This window comes from Artibeus jamaicensis, unplaced genomic scaffold, assembly GCF_021234435.1.
Source record: "Artibeus jamaicensis isolate MK-2021 breed Jamaican fruit bat unplaced genomic scaffold, CSHL_Jam_final contig_3176, whole genome shotgun sequence".
In the NCBI taxonomy this organism is placed as follows: Eukaryota; Metazoa; Chordata; class Mammalia; order Chiroptera; family Phyllostomidae; genus Artibeus; species Artibeus jamaicensis.
The window spans coordinates 4,145,828-4,171,218 of NW_026521740.1; the positions used below are offsets into that span (position 1 = coordinate 4,145,828).

General features: G+C 37.8%; 1 protein-coding gene across 9 annotated transcripts in view; it reads left to right on the forward strand.

Moving 5' to 3' along the window:
* Positions 1 to 25,391, forward strand: part of UTRN (utrophin) — a 449,632-nt gene that overhangs the window by 295,627 nt on the left and 128,614 nt on the right. For all 9 annotated transcript variants that reach the window (XM_037144913.2, XM_037144915.2, XM_037144914.2 and 6 more), the window contains 2 exons: positions 6,701 to 6,873; positions 18,523 to 18,679. In XM_037144913.2, the coding sequence (XP_037000808.2) occupies positions 6,701 to 6,873; positions 18,523 to 18,679 (330 nt within the window). The remainder of the gene's footprint in view (positions 1 to 6,700; positions 6,874 to 18,522; positions 18,680 to 25,391) is intronic.

Sequence of the window (25,391 nt, forward strand, 5' to 3'; positions counted from 1 at the left end):
TGGTTCTAGTTTGCTCATTTGTTTGTGTTATTGATTAGGCTCCACTTATAGGTGAGATCATATGGTATTTGTGACCAGAGGGGAGGGGGGAGGTGGATAGCAGGGGAAAGAAGGGGAAGGGGCAAACCAAGGAATATGAATAGCAGACTCATGGGCATGGATGATGGGCTGGAGTTTGACTGTGGCAGTGTGGGGGGAGCAGAGGAGGGCAATGGGGGGAAAAGTTGGGGCAACTGTAACTGAACAATTTAAAAAAGGTAAGGAAATAACTGAGATTGTGTCTGATGTGTGTGTCCATGTTGGGGGAAGACACTGAGAACTTTCTGGACAATGGGAACTGCTTATAGACAGGTGATATATTGAAGAGTTGGGTGTCCCAGGATTGTAGATTAAAACATGTAACACAGAAAAGCCTCAACTAGGTTTTCAGGCCTGTTCACTTGTGATCGTACTATCTGGTTTTGATAATTAAGATGGCACAATAGTTCGGCCACATGAAACATCTAATAACTGCTCTTAAGAAATTGTGCTTGGCTCTGGCTGGTGTGGCTCAATGGATCAAGCACCTGCCTGCAGACCGAAAGGTCACTGGTTTGATTCCTGGTCAGGGGGGCAAATGTCTGGGTTGCAGGATAGGCCCCCAGGTGGGGGTGTGCAAGAGGGAACCAATCCATGTATGTCTTGCACATCGATGTCTCTCTCCCGTTCTTTCTCCTTCTCTTCCCCTCTCTCTAAAAATAAATAAAAATAAATAAAGATAAAATCTTAAAAAAAGGAATTTGATTTTGTGTACAGATCAAACCTGCTTATATAAAGGGTACCTTGGACAGAAAGCCACTGTTTCTTAACTCACTAGGATTTTAGTCTGTTTTAGTAACAATTGATATGCAGTCAAGAATTTGGAACTTATGGTTGTGAAACATATTTTTTTTACTAGTAGTATTTGTTATGCTGGAATTTAAAATGTAGTTTATTGATTCTTTATCATTGCAAGTTGGCTTGTTCAAATTATCTTGAAAGTGCATTTAATTGTAAATTTGTTCCACTTACTAATTTAACTTTTTTCCTACCCCATTGTCTAATATATATTTATAATCACAGAAAATGGGGAAGAAACATTACTGGTATTGATTTCTTACTTAACAAATGCTGCTGCAGACTAGGTGGTGATTTCATAATCACTAATAGAGTGGTTAAAATCTATAAGATTGATTGTTGAAAGGAATTGTAGCTTGTAAATTATTAAATGAATAATTCATTGAGGTCAATAAATTAATTGTAATTATTAATTGACTGATTAACTGCAATAATTCACCAGAAGCCTTACAAAACTGTCCCAAAGTATATTTATGTATTACCTAATGAACTTTGATGATGATATCTGGTGGTCCTGTTATTTTTTTTAGATAACACCTGTTTTTTTTTAATGTTATGATTCCTCTTTTTTAAAACCTAAAGCTCTGACCTGCGCTTTTCTTACTGCGCTCCTGATACTCAGTCCTACACTGTCTCCAAAATCCAGTCTTACCTTTGAAAGGAACAGTGGGTTTCCTTTCCTGAAGGGTTCACTTTGTTGATTTAGCCGTCCCCTTGGGATACAGCAGGGAAGTTGTTGCTGACCTCACTGGTTCACCTTCAGGAGAGGGGAGAGGACTCCTTCAGGGAAAACACTGCTGTGTCCATGTAGGGTTAGGTAAATATGCAAAAATAAACCACAGTTATGTCAACAAGCCCCAAAGGCCACGAATCTCTCCCAGCACCAGCGCCACGGTTGCAGACTTCCTGGTGGCGCTCTTCTGAATCTGTTTCCTTTCAGTGGCTTCAAACGGTTCTGTGTACCACCACCGAAGGAAGATTTTAGTGACATATTTAAGGCCACGATGTGATTGTAGAACATTATAAAGAAGTAATAGTGATGTGATATGAAGTGTTTGCCTGTAATATCTCTATGGGTTATATCATTAGAGAAATATCCAGTTAAAGGCAAAATTGGTGATAAAATAAATGTCAGTTAGTTAGTAAGTCAGTCAGTCAGTAAATGTTTTCCTGGTGAATTTCTTTTGTCCTGGGTATTGCATGGTGTATAGAGAAAGACTATTCATCATTGACCCGATGTGAGCTTTTAAAATTGTCTTCTGGCAGGTTCTTCTGAAAGGGTAAATTTTAGGCTTTTAATGGTGTTTTTATTTAGAGAGAAATATGTCCTTTTACTCTAAACTCCTGGCATTTTTAAACCTTTCACAGTATGTTTACATTGTTTGAAGGTATGTTGTAAGCCTTGCAGGTGAATCTGTAAAATATTTCTTCTGTTTCCAAGTGTTATTTCACTGCTTGAATACCTTGCCGTAGCCCTTCTGTGCACATGACTGGCTTACGTCAAATGCTTGGAAGAGCATTGCTTTGTGCTTCTGGATGGGTTACATCCCCATAACTAATGATCAGTGACCATTTTGTGCTGTGTAATGTTCAGAAGGGCTTTCAGGGGAGAGAGGTAAGCATTGCTAGGGCAAGCCTCTCAGCTTATGCAGCGAGAGTAAACTCAGTCTTATGGAAGTTTAATTTATTTCACCATTTGCTGCTATATCAGACTCATAATCTGACAGCCTCCGTGCTGGCATCTTTACTTTAAAGCCAGTGCATCACTGCACAGTGGTCTGTGAAGCATGATTCATGAATTGTGTGTAATTCTAAGTTTCCAGTGGAACGCTTAGGCAAGACATTCCAGTGAAGGCTTCTGAATAATTTTAGGTTTCCTATATTGAATTTTTAAATGAAGAGATTAAACAAAATGACTACTGCATCTTCTAATTATTAATTTATCTGATTTTTGTGCCATTAGAGTGGCTAATATGCCCGTCAGACCAGATGAACTTATTTATATATTCATTAATGCATTTATACATCCATCTGTCTATATCATCTGTATGTATGTACATATCTATTACCTCTTTGTATCTATTTTATATCAGGCTCAGAGACTTGGAAGGATCACAAAGAAATATTAAGATGATCTTCTGTCTTTAGGAGCTCTTGATATATTTGCCCAAAAAAGTATGCCACCAAATGTTAAATTAAAACAATAATGTATATGGATTTTCTTTTCTTTGATCTCTCACTGGTTGTTGATTTTCTTCCTAACTTTTGCTGAGGCTTATGTGTGGAAGGGTCTTTCAAGTATTAAAAGATATATTTCAACATGGATACTTGCTCATAGATAGAGCTCTTACCCAAAATATTATAGAAACACCTATAACATGACTCAGTCAGCGACACAGTTCTGTTTTACTCTGTTCCTCATTGTGCCGGGTTGGAAAAGGCATGACCTGCCGTGATGTGAGGAGCCAAACTTTCTGCCTTCTTGGTACCCAAATTTCCTCATGTTGTGGGACGCTCTTGTGAAACTTAGGAAACAATGTATGAATTTTTATGTGCTCTGCCTTCCCATGTCTCTTGAATATGGAAGGAAGCCAACAGGTCTGGCTACTTCGGGAAGTTGTGGTTTAATGTTGCCTTGTGATTTTAGGTGTGGACCATGAATAATGTGGCTAGAAACTTACATAGGAAGTTTGGGGCCAGATTCTGCACGGCAGTAGTGAGGCTTACTCACTGTGCCATGAAGTTTTTTGAGACAGGTATTATAGATATATTTATCTGTATCTATATTTATATCTATCTATATTGTTTGAAGCATCCCAAGCTAAGACACTTTACATTCATACTGTTGCCCTGCCTGGGAACCTTGTATCAGTTTCCAGTTCTGTTCAGTTGCTCCTGTCAGTGTCTGCTGAGCACAGTCTGGGATGGGGGTGCTAGTGAAAAGCAGAAGAGTCAGCACTTTCAGAGACGTCGTTCAGTGGTTAACCCTAATTGTGGGTGTACTCAGGTCATGCTCTACAGGTGAACCTGGTGTGGCTTTGTCATCAGGACCAGATAACCCCAAAGACCAATGGCTTTACGAATGTGGAGTGTAAATTTTGCAGAAGCTGTCTATCAGAGCTTGTGTTCATCTCTCCCACATCTCAAATACGATCCTATTCGTGTCATGTTAGACCCCACAAATGTCCTCTGAAACTGTAATGGAGCTCTTCTTGCCCCTTAACTTTGCATAAGTGCTGCCTTCCTACCACGCTGATTGAACAGTGAGGTGCAGAGACCGCTCCGTGCATCCTTCTGGCTGGTAGGTGCTCAGTTACTCAGATGCTGGTCTCTAAGCCTTGGGTCTTGATGGGTGACACAGAGCATTTACCAGAATTGAGTTGCACATTAATAAAAGCATTCTGAGTATTCAGAGAATTTCTATTAAAATTTTTCATCATGCTCATTTAGAACTAGAGAAACTTAGAGAAGTGAGGCTTATGAAGGAAAACCAAGGGTGAGAAGGGTAATGAAACTATGGTGTTTAAGAGTTTTTTGTCCCTTTACTAATTCAGATTCGTTACCTGAAATACACATTGTTAATTTTTGCCATAAGTTATCTTAATATTTACCAAGTGATGCCATGGAGACTTCCCCACACCTTCATGGCCCCTCTGGTGCCTGTTCTTCCATTTGTAAGTTCACAATCATTTGTTGAATAATAGCGGCTGTCACATTAGTCTTAGCTACAACTAGACTGTTTTCGTGTTATTCAGGAAGAAAAGATGATTGCCAAATTACTACAGATCATTGGGTTGACAACCTTATAATGGGAGAGTATTAAAAAATCAAAGACCTGCATTTTAAATTTTAAAATTCTTATACTTATCTAAATTACAAAAAGAAACCCAATTTTTTTATAGAAACTAGGAAACTCAGAGAAGTATAAAGAAGAAAACTAAAATCACTGTTGATTTTAATATCTCTTATACAGAGAATATATTACTTTGATTTATTACTTACAGTTTTTAATATATGTGTATAATGGTGTAGAAATACATACACTAATTTAAATACCTACTTTAAAATTAACATATAATTTTATATCCTCCATTTTATTTTATTTATTTATTTTTTTACAAATATTTATTTATCTTTAGATGAGAAGGATAAAGGAAGAGAAACATCAATGTATGGTTGCCTCTAATGCGTCCCCTGCTGGGAGCTGGCCTGCAGGGAACTGGCTTGCAACCCAGGCATGTGCCCTGACTGGGAATTGAACCGCGATCCTCTGGTTCGCAGGCCCATGCTCAATCCACTGAGCTACACCAGCCAGGGCTCTATATCCTCCATTTTAAACTTGATATTATATTACTGTTAATGTGTTATAATAGTTTCCACTTTTTTCTAGTTTTATTGAGAAATAACTGATATTCAGCTCAGTATAAGTTTAAGGAGTGCAGTGTGATGGTTTGATATGTAGATATTGTGAAATGATTACCACAATTGGTTAACATAACATCTCTCTTCTCATATAGAAACAATAAAAAGAAAAAAAAGGGAAAGAAGGAAAAACTTTTCTCCTTGTGATGAGAGCTATTAGGATTTGGACTTTTAACAACTTTTCTATGTATCATGCACAAGTGTTAATTATAGTAATCACATCGTGTTTTACAACCCTAGTATTTATTTATCTTATAATTGAAGTTTGTACCTTTTGGCTACTTTCCTTTAATAGCTCCTCTTCCCATTTTTCACCTCTGGTAATCATAAAAAATGTGATTTCTTTTTCTATAAGTTTGTTCATCGTTTGCTTGTTTTAGATTCCACATGAGATTGTACAGTGTGTGTCTTTATCTGTCTGACTTCTTTCACTTAGCATAATGCCTTCAAGGTCCATCCATGTTTTCACACACTACGATTTCTTCTTTATGGCTGAATGACATTCCCTCGAGTATGTGTCTCACCTCTTCTTTATCCATGCATCCATCGATGGACACCTAGGTCTTTTCTGTGTCTTGGCTCTTGTAAATAATGCTGCTATGCACATGGGGGTGTAGACATCTTTCTGAGTTAGTATTTTCATTTCCTCTGGATGTATTTCCAGAAGTGGAATTGCATAATAATTTCTACTTTTTTACTTTAAAAACAATCAATGTGATAAATGTGTTTGTACATAAGTCTTCCTAGGATAGGTAATTTCAACAGTCTTAAGGCTTTTAATACATGCTTCTGCAATGCCTAAACCAATTTTTATTGTTAATTTACAATGGTCCTTATTTTACTTAAACTACACTAAAATTTACTTTATAAAAATGAGCAAAATACTTTTCCATTTTGCCATTAGTTTTTTTTTTTTGCTTAATGAGGACATTTTTATGAATTTTTTTTAATTTTAGAAACAAAGTTTATTAGATTGAAGGAATAAACAATTAAGTTTGTCTAAATGTTAAAAAAGCAATTAAAATGATATGATATCTGGCAACTTGTTTAAAACTTCATATTTTGAGGGGAGTTTTACCCAGACATAAAGGGGAGAAGGAATTTGATTGACTATAACTAGCTGAAATATGAAATTTAGATTGTAACATATTTTATTTTTAAGAACTGGAAAATCAATGTATTGAAGATTATTATCATCTTCAATACATTAAAGACTATTATTTTTATTGTAAGAAATTTGTAAACCCTTGTCTTTGTTATCATTCACAGTGAAATTCACTATTTTTCTTTAAAAAAAACCCCTCATCTGTGGACATAAAAACAAAGCTCTGTATAGGAATTCCAAGTAATGCTGACACTAATACCTAACGTTCGCATTATTTCTTTGCTTTTCCCTCTTTAGGACATCCAGGCAGAAATCGATGCCCATAATGACATATTTAAAAGTGTTGATGGAAACAGGCAGAAGATGGTAAAAGCCCTGGGAAATTCTGAAGAGGCCACTATGCTTCAGCATCGGCTCGACGATATGAACCAAAGATGGAACGACTTAAAAGCAAAATCTGCGAGCATCAGGTCAGAATAGTCAACACTAAACTAAAACGAATGGTGCGGGAGAATCTGATTCTTGTATGTGAGTCAGGCAGAGAACAAGGAGCCCTACTACAATCATGCTGCTTCCTCAGAATACTCTAAGGTTTAAACACAAAGACTATTTTTCTAAAGCTCTAGTCTTAGCTCCATGGCCAGTGCCCTCTGCCAGCTGTTCTAGATTATTCACAAATTTGCATATCATTTTCAACCAAATAATACTGATAATGAGGTTACCAACACCTGATTACTGTCATTTACCTTGACTAAGTACTATGTTGGGATCATTGCAAACATTATTTTGTACTCAAAAATTTCTTGTAGGTGAATAGTAAAATTCTTTCTTCACTAGAGGAAACAGAGGCTTAAGGAATGTGAGGAACTTGCTAAGTATTTGAGCTAACCAGTGCCAAGTCAGGATTTGAATCTGGATCTTTTGGACTCTTGGCAATGAACTCGTTTCACTTCATGATGCTGTTTGTATTTCCAATTGGAAGAAATTAAATGTTGCTTATGAATACTAAAGTGGAGACCTGGTGATTCCTCTCTGCATTTGGAGAGAATGAAATTCAGTAAGGGTGAATTTGAGGATTAGAATCCTGACTCAGAGAGGGTCTTGGAAAAATACCTACTGTGACAGTTATTAATGTTATTGGAAGTCAAGAGTATTTTAGAATTATATTAAATACATAGTGGATATAAGTTCAGGGGAAACTGAGTTTATGTTACTGAGCAAATATCCAAAAGTAAATATTGGGAGAAAGACCAAGATCTTGTACCTGGATCAGTTCTTTTTTAAGTTCAGAAGCTGTATTGAAAAATGTACAATTGAAACCAATTGTACTTTCAGTTTATACTTTATAGCTTTACTGTTTATTTACTGATCTGGAGCAGGTCATTTAGTCTGTCTGAGCCTTAGCTTTCTCATTTACAAAATCAAAATATAAATGTTTATGTATTTGCTGTGAAGATTGAATAAGATAATCTGATAGTTCCTTAACCTATGTCAAGCCTATTTGATGTAGCATGCCGTTTATTTTATTTCATTTTACTTTTTATATAATGGGGCTCAGGAAATATGCTTCAAGGACCTTCTGGATTTCATAGAACTAGTTTATAGAGAGTGGACATCTTCAATGATTATGACTGTGAATTAACTTAATTTTTTTTCTGAAGAGATGTCCTAAAGGTTTGTATTTTTCTGGAGCTCATAGAGGGAGATTTGCACTTCTTTTCACACTTAGAGAAGTAACATGACCGTGGAAGCCTCTGTATAAAGACCTCATTGAAAATCATGTCAATATCAGCCAACTACACTTTTTTAATGGCAGGGACATTCTGGAGTAGTGTACAGTGAGAGAATATACTTATGCTTGTTGATGATTGAATTTTCAACTGGCCAGATCCCATTTGGTTGCACCTTTTGTTCCGTATAAATATCAATAACTAAAAAAGACTTAAAATGTTAACACAGACAGCATTCACCAAAGTTCTAGCTAAACCAACATTAGTCTAAGGAGCTAAAAGCCAAAGGGGTGGCCCCGGTAGATGTGGTACATGTGGTGCTAGAATTCTGAGAGTCTGAGCATGAGTTCTCTAGGATGGGGAACTTAATGAAGAATGAAGGCCTACATTGTGGACAGATCAAATAGAAAGCTACAGAAAAAAGCAACAACAACAAAATCAAAACCTTTGGCATTGCCTGGGTGGTATTGCCTAAGCCTACCAAGTCACATTCTTTCTCACCTCATAAACTTCAGTTGGAATATTGTCTGATACATAGCTTAATGCTACTTTTAGAAGACGGGAGAATAGACTTTTGCCAGTGGACTTCCGTGCCATGGTAGATCATACATTCCAGTAAAATGTGTTATTAATGTGATGAGGAATGAAAACAATTTTTAGCTTTATTACCCACCTCTGGAAATTCAGGCATTGATTCAAGCATTAATAAGAACTTACTTCTAATCTGAGGCATTGCTAATGATAAATAAGATATGACCTCTTCCCCTAGGGGTTTGGCAGTTCTGTCCAGGTTAAGATGGGCCCTATGGAGGGAGTGGTTACACTCATTTCAAACCATCAGCAAAGGCTTTACGACAGAGACAGTCCCTAAGTTGAGCCGTAAAAGATGTACAGTTATTCCTCAGATGGACTGGGTGAGGACGGCAGAAGGGCTTCTAGGCAGGAAGCTTAAAGTAACACTGTATTTTTATGGAATAGTTAAGAAGTTCAGTCTGGCTAAGAATAGAATTCAGTGCTGGTGTAGAGAGGAAAGACTGTGGCTAGAGAAAAAGGTAGAGAGGGAGGTAAGACAGAAGTCCTGGAATACCTGACTGCACCACACGCCATTCCACCGGTGACAGAGTTTGAGCACTTCTAGGTGACATAGTCAGGTCTGAGTTTGCCAAGGTCCCTCCCACACAACTCTGAGGATGCATCAGATGAGTACAGTTCTGAAGACAGGGGGACTGGTGCAGAGACCTTTTCAGTTTCCAGGAAAGAAGAGAGAGGATGACTAGATACTTAATTCATGCTGTTGGGGAACTGGGCAGACCTCTACAGACAAATAACCAGGAGCCATTGGATGGATATCTCTTTAAAAGAGAGCTGTGGGCCAAATGATGGCGGGATGGGGAGTCTCCAGACAGAGGTGGCAGGAAAGCACTGTGGGTAGGCAAGAGGGTGCGTGATGAGGGGGGCACAGCACAGGATCCCAGGCGACCCTGGTCCGTAAGGAACAGGGGAAGGAAAGGGAAGTCAGCAGAGAACTTGAGAAGGGGCTGTTCTGATGGGGCTAAGAGGCCCTGGGGAGTGTTGTCAAGAGCCAAGAGGAAATATTTCGAAAAGGAGTCTCCGTTAATAGTGCTGGCTGCTTGAAGAAGTGGAGGCAGATCAGGGCTGCAGAGTCAAGCTCTAATCAAGGATTTTGGTGACTTTTTTTTGCCAGGGCCATTTTGTGGTTGAGATAAAAATCTGATTGCAGAGAACTAAAGAGTCAGGCTAGGAAGCGAGGCCCTGGGAATGGAACCGAGTGTACATAATCTCCCTTTCTCAGGTCACTGCTGTGAGGGAAGGGGGAGAGAACACAGCGTTGCACTTTTATAACAGCTGGCAAGCTACATCTGTATCTCTATTGACCTTTCTCTGTTTTCATACAGATTGGATATGTTTAATGTAATGAGTGAGAGTTTCATTTTTATCTTCAAAATATGGACAGAATTTCATGAACATATTCAACATGGCTTAGACGTTTATAAAAGATAAAACGCATCATTATGCTCAGTAGTTGGCCCTCCTGTAGGAAGTGCGTCTCAGGGTGCTGTGGTGGAGGATGGCATTTCATCATGTCACATACCCTGGAGCCAGACCGCCTACGCTGAGACCCCGGCTTTGCCACTTAGCTGCTGGGGCAGCACGGGCAGGTTACTTAGCCTATTATTAGTCTCACTGACTACCATTCTGGTTGGCACTGATCTGTTCAGAAGACACAGAAATTCTCTCTATGCCATCTTTTTCTATCTTTATTCACTCATCCGGGGAATTTCCGAGAAGGTCCGCAGTAAGCCTGGATCCTGAACAAATACAAACCAAAAGTGGGGCCCAGAGAGAACAGCGATGCCCCGTGAATTAACGACAGACCAGGTTGGAGAACGGAGCTCAGAGTGAGAGCTAAATGAGACTGTTCACTGGACCTCAGCATGAGGCAGGGATTACCAGCAGTCACAGTTCAAGGTGGCCTCCAGAGTGAGAAACCCTGCATGGAGGGATAGAAAGAACTTGGTATATGCCAACCTGTTCTAAAGTGTTCAGGGTAGGCTGAGCCTAAGCACATCCAGTGATTCCCAGATTTGCAAATCAGATTCCTCACTCCTCCTCTACAGGGACCAAGAGGAAAGGGGTAGAGAAGAGGCCAGGAGTGTGCTTGGTGAGAAAATCCCTCCCAAGGCGGAAGTGTTCTCGACAGCAAACACACAGAGACAGCCTATCTGCCAGCCACCTGGCTGGCTCCTTCCGTCCTTACTGCCAGCGGTGCCTGTGGAGCACACTGTGACTTTCTGCTTCTCTGTTCTCTCCTCTCATTCCTTTAAAGCACAGTCTACCCTTAACACTGACTTCTCTTGGGAACAACATCTGTGTCTTTAATTTTGCTATAAGGTCTTCCACCACTTTTCTTTATAATTGAAAGCTGGCTTTCCCCATAATTGTCTGCTTTACTTAAACTTAATTAAATTTAAGTTTAATTCACCAATTGTTCCCACCTGGCAGTCATTGGGAGTATTCTGCATATTTAACAACAGCTATGGACATCAGACAGTCAGAATACCGGCCATAAGCTTCCAATGTGGCACCCATAGACACATTGGCTGAACAGGAGCCCTGCCATGCGGCTGACAACAGAGAAAGTAGCAGCCTCTTAGCTATTTCTAGGACATTGCTTCTTTATCTGTCAACGGCTTCCCCTTAGAAGTGAATACATACAGCCCTGATCAGAGTGGCTCAGTTTATGGGGGGGTCATCCCACAGAGCGAAAGATCACTGGTTCAATTCCCAGTCGTGGCACATGCCCGGGTTGTAGGTCCGGTCCCTGTTCAGGGTGCCAACAGATCAATGTTTCTCTCTCTCTCTGTCACATAGATGTTTCTCTTTCTCTCATTCTCCCTCCCTTCCTTTCTCTCTAAAAATAAGTAAATAAAATCTTACAGGAAAGAAGTGAATACAGCCGTTATTCTGCCCTCTCACCATCTAATTCCTGCTTCCTCCTGATCTGCAGAACACACTTCTGCTTTGCTCATTGATTTGAGCTTCTGACTTGCCTTTCATTCTCCATCTTCTCTTCAGTTATCATCTTGGTGTCGATATCCATATTGATAACTTTCTATATTTTTCCTTACAAGTTTCTTTTCTAACTTTATAAAAGTCTTTATCCCTGTTCTAAGTCCCGTAGACCTGGCCATACCTGAGATCCAGTTGACGTCTCAGATCATCTTGGCATTCTTGAGGTGGTGGCTCTCCAGGAGACCAAGGGGATCTGGGAAGGCTGTTCTCCAGACCACATTTAATCGCACTGCATTCCGCCTGGCCATGGGCACCAGAACGCCTCTGATTTGCCCTGTTAGGTAGAGAAGAGCCTTCTAACTAACTGTTTACAAATACCAGCTGTTTACATTATCATCAATAGACCACCTCTCTTCACATTTAAGTGATGGATTTTATGAAGAAGATGCCTTCTTCCATTGCTTAGTAATTACCAGGACCATCTCTATATTGTTATCTAACTTTATAGTTTTGTCCTGTGTAGGTAATTTATCTAAAGTATTACAACTAGATTTTTTTTAACTTACATTTTCTAATCTTTTCAATTGGTGAATTGTTAGCTTTCTATTTATTTTTCCTTCGTCCTGAACCTGCCCATCTTTCTCCTAATCTTTAGTTGCTTAAACCTTTTCTCTTTCAGAATCATCAACCCCTTTTACTCAGCTTGGATCCCATCATAAGCCATTTCAGTGATGTCAGGACCTTGACTATCTTCCCCCTCTTGAATTTCTCGTGTAGTTTTTAAATTTCTAACACTCTGATAACTGTGTCCTCTCTCTTCCCTGTTCTTAACTGTGGGCTACTTATTGTTGCAGTAGAAAGTGAAAAATGATAACATTTATTTATTTACTATATTTAGATCCTTTTTACTTAGAATTGGTATCGTGGTTCTGAATGATTTTCCATCATATTCACCACCAGACCCATTTCTGAATGACTTTGAGTCGTCCTTACCTCCTGAACTGCTCCCCACTCCCTCTCTGTAGGTGGCCTTGCTTCGCTTTTCTGAGAGTGACACCATCTGATGAATAATCCCTTCTGTGTATTCTAAATTTCAAATTGTGTTTTAATGGTGATTAAGTTAATATTGTCATAACAGCGGCCATCTGCTCTAATTCATCATCCTTTTTAGAAACAGAATATCTGTGAAAGGCCATAACAACAGTTAATAATTGTTGAACATTTATGTGCCGGATTGATGCTGAGTACTCTACAGGGATCACCTCTGGTGAGCGTGGTGTGGGCACCAGAACTATTGGTAATATTCGGCTCAGTGCCTTAGTTTCTTATACTGCAGTCTTTTTGGATGACTATGATTAAACTTTTTAAGTACTAAAATCCAAAGTGCCAAACATTCCTTTGTGATCAAAAACAATACGTACAATTGTGTATTACATTTAGAATAGCAGAAGAGAAGATAGCTAATGATTTGAAACTTTAGCTGGAAGATAGGCTCTTGGGAACTTTAGGGTTATTTTTTCCTCCCTGGAAAAAATGTGAATTGGAAATATACTAATAAATTCAGCAATGGGGATGACATGGCTTAAATTGTATATTAATTTAATTTAGGATTATGTTAATTAACTCTCTACTTATCAGCTTAGTTATGTTTTAATATAGGTTCTTATTAACATATGGATTCATAGGCCAGTGAAATTGTCAAATCTAATGAAAACAGAGTTCAAAGACAAAATTCTGTCTTCTCATTCTTTTATGAGCCTCTTAAAAATTCAGGGCACCTTTTAAAAAGCCGTTAGAGAAGATTAACATTTCACATCATCGTTATAGCTAGTGTTACCAGATTTTACAATGTCACTGATTCCACTTTTAACCTCAGGTGATTGATTTTTGCTCACCATGTTGTAAAACGACTAAAATTTCACTTCCCCAAATCTAACAGGAAGATTCTGCTGCTCTTCTCTCTTTCCCCGCACTCCCCCTCCCCCGCCCCCAGTTCAGGGCTTTGCCACACAATCTCCTGCGATGATGGCCATGGTGCTATATGGTAGCAAAGTTCATATGGTAGCCACCAGCCATGTGTGGCATGCTGAGCACCTGAAATGTAGCTAATGCAACTGATAAACTGAACTTCAGATTTTATTGATCTTAATTAAATATCAATGGAAATAGCCACATATTGCTGGTGGCTACCATATTGGAAGCCCACCTCCAGTGTTCTGTCAGCACAGACTGAATTCTGAGGACCTCATTCTTTCTTCTAATGGGTCTTAATTCTCTTTGTGGTAGCAAGAAAAATCCCCTTTTAATGTTACTGGTTATTGTACTAACAAAGGTATTTTCTTTTGTTATAACTTAATTTATAATCTATGGGTATTACCAAAAAATAAAAATGAATTTGATTTGTAGTGAGAAAGCCAAATTGGATGCCTAATTCTGTGCAGTCCTTACATAATAGGAGGTAGTACGTCTTTGTTCCTGTTACTTTGGGTCATTATACTTTTTGGTAGACTTGTTTTTCAAATGTCTACAAATACATCTGAGTAGTTTCTATCTGCTCTCCTTGATGGAAGTGGTGTGGTGGAAAGAGCTTGGACTTCCGTTCAGATTCCAAATTCTCACCATGGCTTCTGAGCACATTTCTCCCTCCCTGAGCCATAGAGCTGCCGTTAGGTTTCCTGCCTCAGAGTACATTGGTTTACTTGTTTTTCTCCTAACTGGACCTAACTTTCTATCTCTGGTATCAGAGTGGTTGCTCCCAAAACATTCATTTGTATTGAATAAGTGAAAAACAACAATGATTGTGTTTTATCTTAGTAAATACTCCTTACAAAGTTTCCTCTATTTTTCATATCTGTATAATAGAAGTGCTAAAAACTTGTTGGAAGAAACATTGAAAGGTAGAGACATCTGATAATTTAAAAATAAATATTAACAAATAGTTTCTTCCATAGTTTACTCATTGCCTGCCTTCCTTCCTTCCTTCCTTCCTTCCTTCCTTCCTTCCTTCCTTCCCTCCTTCCCTCCCTCCCTCCCTCCCTTCTTCCTTTTCGTCCTCTCTCAGATTCAGATGTAAAGTGAATGTAAGCATAGGAAATGTAATGAACAGCACAGCATAGGGAATGTAATCAATAATATTGTAGTAACTTTGTGCAGTGTCATATGGGTATTAGACTTTTTGGGGTGTCACTTCATAAGTTACATAAATGTCTAACCACTCTGTTATACATCTGAAATTACTATAATATTGAATTTCAACTGTATTTAAAGAACAACAAATTAAAAAAATAAATGGCAGGATATTTTTCTACTATATTTAAAAATTAGTTATTTTTATGAATCTTTACCTTTTAACGATTTTTGCATATTTTATAAATAACTTATCATTTAAAATGTTTAAACAGTTGTAAAGTTTAAACAGTTGTAAAATAAATGATTCAATCTAAAAAGAGGGAATTTTTATAAAGCATATTGTATAGTAGACATTATCCTACTTGATAATACATTCAGTGAAAGTACCTATTATTTAGCCCATGTCAAGAGCCCAAAGAATAAACTGAAGCAGGTGAGAGTTTGGACAATGAGTCAATTATCAAAAGTGTAAGTGCCCATGGATATGTGTCAAATACACAGTGTTCTAAGTGAAGATTCTGAAAACATGATTGATGACTGGTCCTAAAGTCTTGGGGAAATGTAAGCTTTAAAATGTTTGGAGTCAAATTGAGAAAGTACAATTAACACCATACACAGATTTAAGGTTTCTTCTTGCAAAGCATTCAACTCATGGCCCAAGAAAAAGCTTTCATCTTGAAAGATGAAAGAATTAAATTGAAACTAGAACACTGAAGGCTACTACGGAAGCATGCATGGATTTGGGCATATGGTAGCAATCCACTAAACACATAGTTATAGTCTATTGGACAATAACCAAAACAGATTTTCCAGGCAAAGATTCTGCCAGATCAAGTTGCTTTTTACTCTGGAAAATGAAAGATGCAGAGAAGTACATAAACTAATGGTGTATCTTTTTTTAATTTCGAAGTTGTTTCTGTATCTCCTTTATAAAAGTGTTGCGTTCATCTTTATAAATAGTTCCTCAGATGCTGAGTGCTGTCGATTTCAATGATCAATTTCATCATTTCCATTCAGTCAAAAGAGTGAATTGCACTGAAAAAGACATTTGCATGCTTTTCAATACAGTGAGTGTGTAACTGGAAATCAAAGTAATGTCAGGTTTGTTATTGATTAAAGAGGTAAGCTACGAACATTGAAGATGCAGGATCAAATAATCTAAACCAAGAGGTCAGAGTATGTACACAAGTGTTTTTGGACACAGAGACACTCAAGCACTTCTTGATTTACTAAGGACCTCTGATTTCTACTCTGATTTCTAGTGGTCCTTTTAAAAAATTACACTTAACAGTACTGGAAAGAAATTTTATCAGGCTAGTCAAATATATGGCAAAATCATTTTTAACTGTCAGGAAGAATTTTAAGCTAATATAATTAAAATTATGTAGTTCTGCTCTGTGAGAAGTAAAATCATTTATCAGGAATAGGTAATTACATATTTGTCCTAAAATTAATCAAAATGGACACAGAAAAGCGGGTGTTTGAGCAGAATTGGAATCTCATTAAAGAACAGTTTTACACAGTATAGGAAATGTAGTCAATCGTATCATCATAACTATGTATGGGGGGCAGATGTGTATTAGACCTATCGGAGTGATCACTTTGTAAGGTTTTAATATACCTTTGTCTATGTAAAGTGATTTTCTAATCACTATGGTTTACATCTGAAGCCAATAGAATAAGGTATGTCAACTGTAATGGAAAAATAATTTTTAAAAAGACCTAATTATTAAAAAGACACAACTAAAAAAACATCCAATTTTGTAAGGTGAGGTTAATTATAGCACCTACAAAATGAATAGAAAAATCATAAGTGCAAGAGAATAAAATAAAAAATTTGACCATCCAGTTCCCAAAGCATTATGAAATACCTTAAACTTTTTTGTACTTAAAATTATTTTTTATTGTTTTAGTTTGTTTTCTATTGGCTAGCTGACAGTGGAACTAGAAATAGATTGCAGGACAGTTGGTCTTTTGTGCGTGACTGAATGCTGCTGTTCATGCTCTTCCAGAGATAGGCAGAACTCCATTTTTTTCTTTTAGTCGAATATCAGCTTATAGACAGACTACGGTCATTACTTTATGAAATGGAGATGAACTAGAGATCAGGAATTTATAGTCCTCCTAAAAACACTATGAACTTTTAAACAAAGACTTAAGATACTGTTGATGTATTTCTGGGAGCATCACCTGACGTGATCAGTGGGGAAATACGAGTTTGAACTATCCAGGGCAGAGCTCTCAGCTCTGTGACAGAGCCTCAAGTAGATCAGGTGTCCAAAAAGGAAGTAATTGGTAGATTTGAGGGTCGGTAGTGGCTGTGCCTGGTATCTCATAGTGAAAGAGCAGCTTTGTGGAATCCTAATACCGGTGTCAAGGTGAAAACTATTGTCTGAGAGGATACAAAACCTGATGAACAGAGGTTTCTTGTACCTAGAGTTGCCCCAAATCTTTTCTCATCAGAGGCTTTAGTCGTTGGACACTTGTTGTGGAACAAGGCTTGCCTGTCTCCATCCGCCTTTACCCTTTCTATCTGGAAGGTCAACGTAATTACATTTCGTGCAGTTTAGTGCTTAAGTCCACATTCACAGTCTGCCCACTGGGGTGAATCAGGATTGAGTAAATGCTGATTTCTTGAGTCTCTGAAGTCATTGCTGATGCGTCTATCATTTCAGACCCGGCCCGTGTGGTGTGGGCTTTAAGTGGATAAATGGGTTTTCTCCAAGATCCTTAGCAGAACAACTAGCAAACCTGTGCTTCGGTTACATTTCTGTTCTCAAAGGCCTTGGCTGTTATCGGTGCCTTCATCACATAAAAAGATGTTTCCTAAACATGTTTTTCCAATTATGAAATTCATAATTTAAGTATCTAAATGTACTTCTCTGTGAACTGAAGATTTACCTTTAAATCAGGCTATAAAGTACTGTGATCAGTGATTTCTGCTCCATTGTTTTTATTCACAGTGGACATTTGTCCCTGGTTACCAGCCAACCTTAAACCAAATAGTATTCTGTCCAAGAAATGCCTTATGTTTTCCAACTTTTTACAGAAATATTGGTGATGTTCTGTTTTCAGTAATTTATTTGGGTTCAAGAGATAGGGGCGTTAGTAATTTCCTTTCCTAAAAATATAATTAGCCTTTCTTTGAAAAAAAATAGTATAGGCCTGTTGTAAATACTCAATTAGTGTAAAATTACATAAAAAATAAATATTTAGTATGTTCTCAGGAGTAACCACAGCTGGTATATTTCTTTCTAAATATTGTACATACATATAATTTCTTTCTTCTCTACCCCTCTCTTCATGTATATAGATGAAATAAGGAAAAAAATTATTCTGAATGTGGATATATAGTACACATAAACTACTGAAACTTTTTCTTTCAATTTTATATTATATGATGGCCATTCTTCTTAAAAGCCTCATGTTTATGCTTTTGTGGTATAGAAGTGTACATTTAAAATTTTGGTAGATAGTACCAACATGTTCTCTGAATTCAGATAACTTTCTCACAGAATAACTTTCTTAGGAGATATAGTCAATAGTATTGTAATGATTCTAATGTTATTATTATTATTATTATTATTTCATTTCTTAAAAAGAGTGAGCCTCTTTCTTGAATGTAAACATTAGTTACTCATAGGAGATTATTAGGCTAAAGGAATGTATATCGTTTTCTGGATGCAACTCAGACATCTAACCGTGGTTGGCATTGCCTGTCCACAGGGCCCATTTGGAAGCCAGTGCGGAGAAGTGGAACCGGCTGCTGACATCCTTGGAAGAACTGATCAAATGGCTGAATGCGAAAGATGAGGAGCTTAGAAAACAAATGCCTATTGGAGGGGATGTTCCTGCCTTACAGCTCCAATACGATCATTGTAAAGTAAGTTCACCTCATGTGCTGGGTAACTTTTTAAATTAATTTTGATTTTGGTGAAGTAAATGCTTAAAATAAAACTCTAGGTAAATATAAGTTGAGCGAATTGGCACAGGTCCTGACCTATTTCCCCCCCACTCCCACCCCTGACTTTCAGGCCTTTAGTGCTTATTTTGTATCTGCTGCTTCCATTTGTTTCGGATTAAGTTTTTTCTTCTTATTTAACTAAACTTTTAAAAACACGTTTCAGATATTTAAAGCATCATTATGAAATTTATCTTATTTTCCAATAGATTTTAAGATATTAATATATTGGGAAAATTTTTCCACTGCAAGTTCATCTTAAATTTTAAAGTCATAGAGTCATAAAGAATTGCGAACTGGCTTGGGGGGTGGGCTGGGGCGGTGGTAAAGGGCAGAAAACTGTACTTGAACAATTAAAATAAATAAAATTACAAACTATCCTATTTATAATAGATGAAATTGAAGAAGTAAGGACTTGCAGTAGTAGGAAAATAGAATGAACTTAAGTCTTACAGCAAATGGCAGTAGTATTTAAGATCATTTTATGTTTTCTTTTTCTGAACTTGGACCTTTTTTTGAGTTTCATTTTTATTCTCAAATTTCTGTTTCTGAGAATTTCTACTTCTGCTCTCATAAGCAGACATGCTGAAATGTTATCAACTTACAGATTAGTTCTTAGATCCCTGTATTATTTAAATTATTTGCCTTATTAACTTTCTATTTATTTATTTAATATTCTAGCACACTAATTTTCTCAATTATCACATATCAGCTTGTTTTATTATATATTTTTCTCTTCACATGCATTGCATGCTCTAAATCTGTACATTTTAATGAGATATTAGGATATTATTCCCATTTTAAAAATAACTAACTTATGCGACTTCTAAAGGAAAGTATCATCTATGGTTTAGCACAAGATGATAAGACCTTGAAATTTATCTTATTGTCAGTCCTTGTCTTGAGGTTATTCACATTATCAATTGGGTAAACGTTCTCTTTCTACTTAAAAACTGAGTATGATAGGGATACAGCGGAAACATGAGGAAAAAGAAGATAACAGTGTGATATACAAAATTAATAACAACAGTAATATTTTAATGACTGATTAAAGAAAACTACATTTCTCCTTACTTTTTTCAACTTTCCCTTCTATTTGTTATTTGTATACCATTTTTGTGGATTCAGATATCTGATGAAGTAGAATAACGCAAAGCTTTCTGATGGAAGTGCTCTGTAAAGGCACAAAAGCTATGGTGACCATGTGCTACTAATTTTTATTAAAACTAAAACCCTGGCCCTGGCTGGTGTAGCTCAGTGGATTGAGCGTGGGCCTGAGAACCAAAGGAGCGCAGTTCGATTCCCAGTCAGGGCACATGCCTGGGTTGCAGGCCAGTTCCCAGCAGGGGACACATGAGAGGCAACCACGCATTGATGTTTCTCTACCTCTCTTTCTCCTTCCCTTCCCCTCTCTCTAAAAAGAAAAAGAAAGAAAGAAAAAAAAACCCCTAAAACCCTGAACTATGAATCGATTGTCCTAGTCTGGCCTGAGCAAGTAAAGTGCATATTAGCGTTTCTAGTAAGTCCTGGCTATTTTCCGCCCCACCCCCACCCCAGGCAAGGTTACACACCTTGTTCTATGCTGTTTCAGTCCATCTTAGAGCACTGCGTGTGGTGTTCTCCTGTATCCCTTTAGAGCCAGGCATTTAGATAATAACAATAATACCAATAATGTTGTTGATGACAGTGTTGACTTATTCAGTAAGAATTTATTGAGTGTCTAATATGCACTATACATTATTAGACAATGGTGAGTCAACAGTGAACAGAGTTCTTGCCTGATTCTGAGTAGTAGTAGACAATGAACAAGTGATAAGTATATAATATGTCCCATGGTAATAAGTGACATAAAAACAATAAAGCAAGGTCAAAGAGAGAGCAGCAGAGATGCAATTTTGTGTGGGGAAGTTCAGGGATGTGCCATAAATGGGTGATTTTTTTTAATAGAGACCTGCAGTAGGTGGGGTGAGAAGCAGTGCTACTCTGTGGAGGAAGAAATCTCGAGGAAAAGGAGACAGAAACACACAGGCCATAAGGCTGTGATGTTCTGGGCATATCTGAGGAATAGCATAGATACGTGCGTGGTTGAAGGTGTTCAGATTCAGAGTGGAGAGTGGGGTAGGAGATGAAGTCGGGTGAGGGAGGGGAAAAAGTGTTCAGATCACATAGGTCCTTGAAAGTCTTTGTAAGGACTTTGGCTTTTACTCTGAGTAAGATGGGAAGCCATGCAGGTTTCCATACTTTGAGTGCTGTGATCTGTCTACATTATGTAATGATTATTAGTTAAATGACGAATAGAATATAGAGGAGTTCAGGAATGTATTTCAGTAATGCAGGTGGGTAGGGGTGGGGTGACTTGGATAAGGGTGTGGCAGTGGAAATAGAAGTAACTGGTTTCTGAATACATTTTGAAAGAATGTCATTCAGAGAACTGGGGAAAGTGCTGGGTCAGCTGTCTGAAGAGGAAGTTCAAGAGCGTGTTTTGTTTGTTTGACATTTTGAAGTTTAAGACGCTTATTGGGTGATTGAATATATAGGTCTGAAGTTGGGGGAAAGGCCGGGACTAGATTAAAGTTACCAGAGTATATATGAGTGATGGAATTGGGTAGGATCACTTAGGAAGGCAAGAATTCCAACACATGAGCCCTGGCCACCCTAGCTTTCGAGGTTGCAAAGATGAGACTGAGAAGGCAGAGCCAACATGGAAGAAGAACTAAGAGGGGACAGAGTCCCCGCAACCAAGGAAAGAGCTTCATGAAGGAGGGTGTCGTCATGCAGATCAAATATTGCTGAGAGGCTGAAGAAGACAAGGTCAGAAAATCGACCATCTGAAGAGAATCATTTCAGAGCTGTGGTAAAGCTGGAAACCTAATTGGAGTAGATTCAAGAAAGAATATGAGGAGAAATACAGAGAACTCTTTCAAGGATTTTTACAATGGAGCTGGAGGGACTATGGGGGTTAGAGTATAGTAGTCCTGCCTTCCTTATGGGGGCTACATTCCCAGACCCCCCCTTGGGTACTTGAGACCATGAATAGTACCAAACCCTGTATGTACTGTGGTTTTTCCTATACATACATACCTATAATTAAATGTAATTTATAAATTAGGCACAGTAAGAGATTAACAATAACTAGTAATAAAAGAGAAAAATTATGACAATATACCATAATAAAAGTTATGTGAATATGGCCTCTGACTCTCTCAACATGTCTTATTATGCTGTTTTCAACCATTTCTTCTTTTTTCTTTTTTGATGATGCGAGATAATAAAAGGCCTTACTAAGTCGAGAAGCTTCACCTTTTCTTTATATACTTGTGAAAGCACTTTCAGCTCCTCTTTGACATGTTAGAACTGCCAGCAAGCAGCACTCCTGTTGTGCTTTGGGCCATTGTTAAGTAAAATAAGGGGACTTGAGCACGAACCCTGTGATACCATGTCTGTCGATCTAGTAACTGAGATGGTTACTATGTGACTAGCAAACACGTTGCATTTACTGCGTAAAAGCGCTGGACAAAGTGATGATTCACATCCGGAGAAGAGCAGAGTGGGACTGTACGAGATTTCATCACACAGAATGCCTTGTGATTGAAAACTTACGAATTCTTTATTTCCGAAATTTTCCACTTCATATTTTCAAGCTGCAGTTGACTGCGGGTCACCTCGCCCATGGGAGGTGAAACCACAGCTCAGGGAGGACTACCAGAGTGGTTTATAAAGTGGGGGGCTGATTGAACAGGCTTCCATGCTGACGGGAATGATCCTGCAAAGTAGGAAAAGTCCATGATGCGGGAGGGAGGGCACCGACCAGGAAGAGGGTGGGTGGATCCAGTGAACAAGTGGAGCTGTTGGTTTAAGTAGAAGGGCAAAGGGTTCATCCATTTTAACCGGCAGCTGTCTGATTATGTTATTTTGAACCACACGGTAGTCTGATTATGTTATTTTGAACCACACGGTATGATTTAAGGGAGTCAAATTAATTAGACAGTCTTGCAATGCTAACTGAATACCTAGAGATTATGAGATGAATTTTTTTAATGGGATGAAGACATTTAACACTGATTTGTTAATTATTCCAGGAGATGTAATGACGTAAATGCAAGTCTTGGATGTCATTGTATACAAGTCTTTAAAGATCAATGTAAAAAGCAATACATCCTTTTACTTGAGGAGAAGAAAAATACTCTTCCACCAGAAGCACCTAAAAACTACCTGTGCTAATGTTACATGAATAAGCACTGAAGTTTCACATTAAAATTTCCAGGGACAGCATTATATGTGGAGTAGAAAACACCTTGGGTGGATGTGAGTTACTGCAAGCTGGAGAACCATTAAGAGACTCAAGAGTTGTTTCCAGGGATGTAAACTCTCTATAAAAGAATTATGTGAAAATTTGAATAAAATAATTACAAGTAGACATCAGACTAACCTCAGCAGTTTATAGATTAAAGTTGACCAATATTTTGGGGGCTTTTCTCGTGTGGATAGTGGTGTAGTATCTATCTTTTCTCATGTGGAGAGTGGTATAGTACCTCTATTCTGAGGCACCTTATGTTGGACCTTTCTATACAAAGGTATTGAACTTAGCACATGGGCTTAGATGGACCCAGTTTCAGTTCCCACCTATTCCATTCACTAGCTCTATGATCTAGGCTTTGGGGGTGTTTTGTCCAATCTCTTCAGTCCTGTTTTGGCCATCAGAATATAAACCACTTAGCACAGTACACGTAGTGGGTGCACATAAGCATTAGCTGTTGGAGTTATTCTTTAAACTAGGGCTTATATTTTCTAGTATTGAAAAGAATTGGTTGTTCCATGTTTACACTTTATATTTTATCATGGGTTTATTCTGTTTGGGCACTATAAATTTTGTTATCATAACTTGACATTTATTATTTTAGCCTGTTGGAAGCTTAAATGATAACTTAGACTATTCAGGAAATGGGATAAAGTCATTGAAACAACAATGTATTTGAGAATTTATGTAGAGTAAGATACTATAAAAGATTCTAGACTGGGAGATGATTTATTTCTTGTTCTTAATAAAACAGCTTATGCCAAGCCCATAAAGCATACAGTGCCTTTAGTTAGCTTATCAACGGTGAACAAATTATAAATGTTTAACCATTAATCTAATTACCTTTAAGGGCAATATTTGAATGTTACCATAAGTAAGGAACACAATGAATATGCATTATCTTACATTTGAGTTCCCATGGCTTTCTTCTGGGTCCAGGCTTCTTTCACCATCCCAGGTAATTATGGGAAGAGACTCTGGTATCTCATATCAATGTGGGCAGTCACGTCGGCACATGGGGATTGGTTTATGGGAACTCATATATTCCCAACTCTTCTGATTCCCACATATATTTCTATAGTCTAGTCCTTATATGTGCATCAACGATGATGACATTTTTCCTGACTGTTCTTTGATAATGGCAATGCCAATTCCTTCATCATTCACCCATCCACCCACCCACCCACCAACGCCCTGCACTGAATGCTTATGTGTTGAATTTCATGCTGAAATATACAAAGGGCAATAAGGCACAGCTTGCGCACTTCAGTGACATATTTAATAATTCATGTACCTAAATGCTTTGTGCTTGCGGCTACATCCAGAAGGAGTATCAGCCATTTAACTGTTTAAATGATGGCACCAAGACTTAGGATGATACTGTAAGGCATGCTTTAAAACATCTCTCCTGCTCAAGCATCTAGCAATTATAAATAGAATATTTCAAAAAACCAGAAAACCAAATACGGAAAAATTGGGCTCCAAGATAGGACATACATTCTCTAGACCAGAAACGAAGCAGAAAAGCAAATAGTTAGTGGGGTTGGTGCTGCCAAACACTGTAGCCATCCTGGGTCTTGAGTGATAAGGGAGCGGAAAGCCCGCTAGTGGAGTGTCTGCTCACAGTCTCTTACACATTGAAATGAGTGACTCTTCTCTTCCTGTAATGTAAGTATCGTAGGAACTGAAATTATTACAAAACATTAAATGCCTATATTTTCTGGGTTGTTTCAATCAGTGACTCAGAACATTATAGGTTTTTAATAACTGTAATAAATACTTTGTTTAAAATTTAATGAAATGTGCACATAGGCAAGCAGACCCATTAAATACTAATAATAAGTCAGAAGGCCCGACAGTGGAGTGTTTGGCATGGAGTTTGGCACATAGTACGTGCTCAGGAAACAGTGACTAACACTTCCTCCCGTGGTGGCTGAGACTCGGGCATGACAGTGGGGATCATCTCCGTCTTGTTTAAAACTGTCTAGGCTGTATGAGTTATTTTAATTAAATAAAAGCATGTTAATTACTGTTATTTACCATCTAGTATGGCCCAGCAGAAGTAGCTTCCCAGGACTATCTAGTATTAACCTGTTAAGTTAGATAGAGATCACCTTCCAATCTTTATAAATATCAGTTTATAAATAACAAAATCATTTTTCTCATGTAGGTACATACTTAATTCCCTCAAATGTTCAAAATAAATTACTACTTTAAAATATGTAATTTTTTTACATATTTTTTAATAAATGGGTATTTGAATGACTATTTTTTAATAAATGGGTAGTTGAATTTTGCCACACAGTGCCTTAAATTTTAGTATTATTTTAAAAAGTT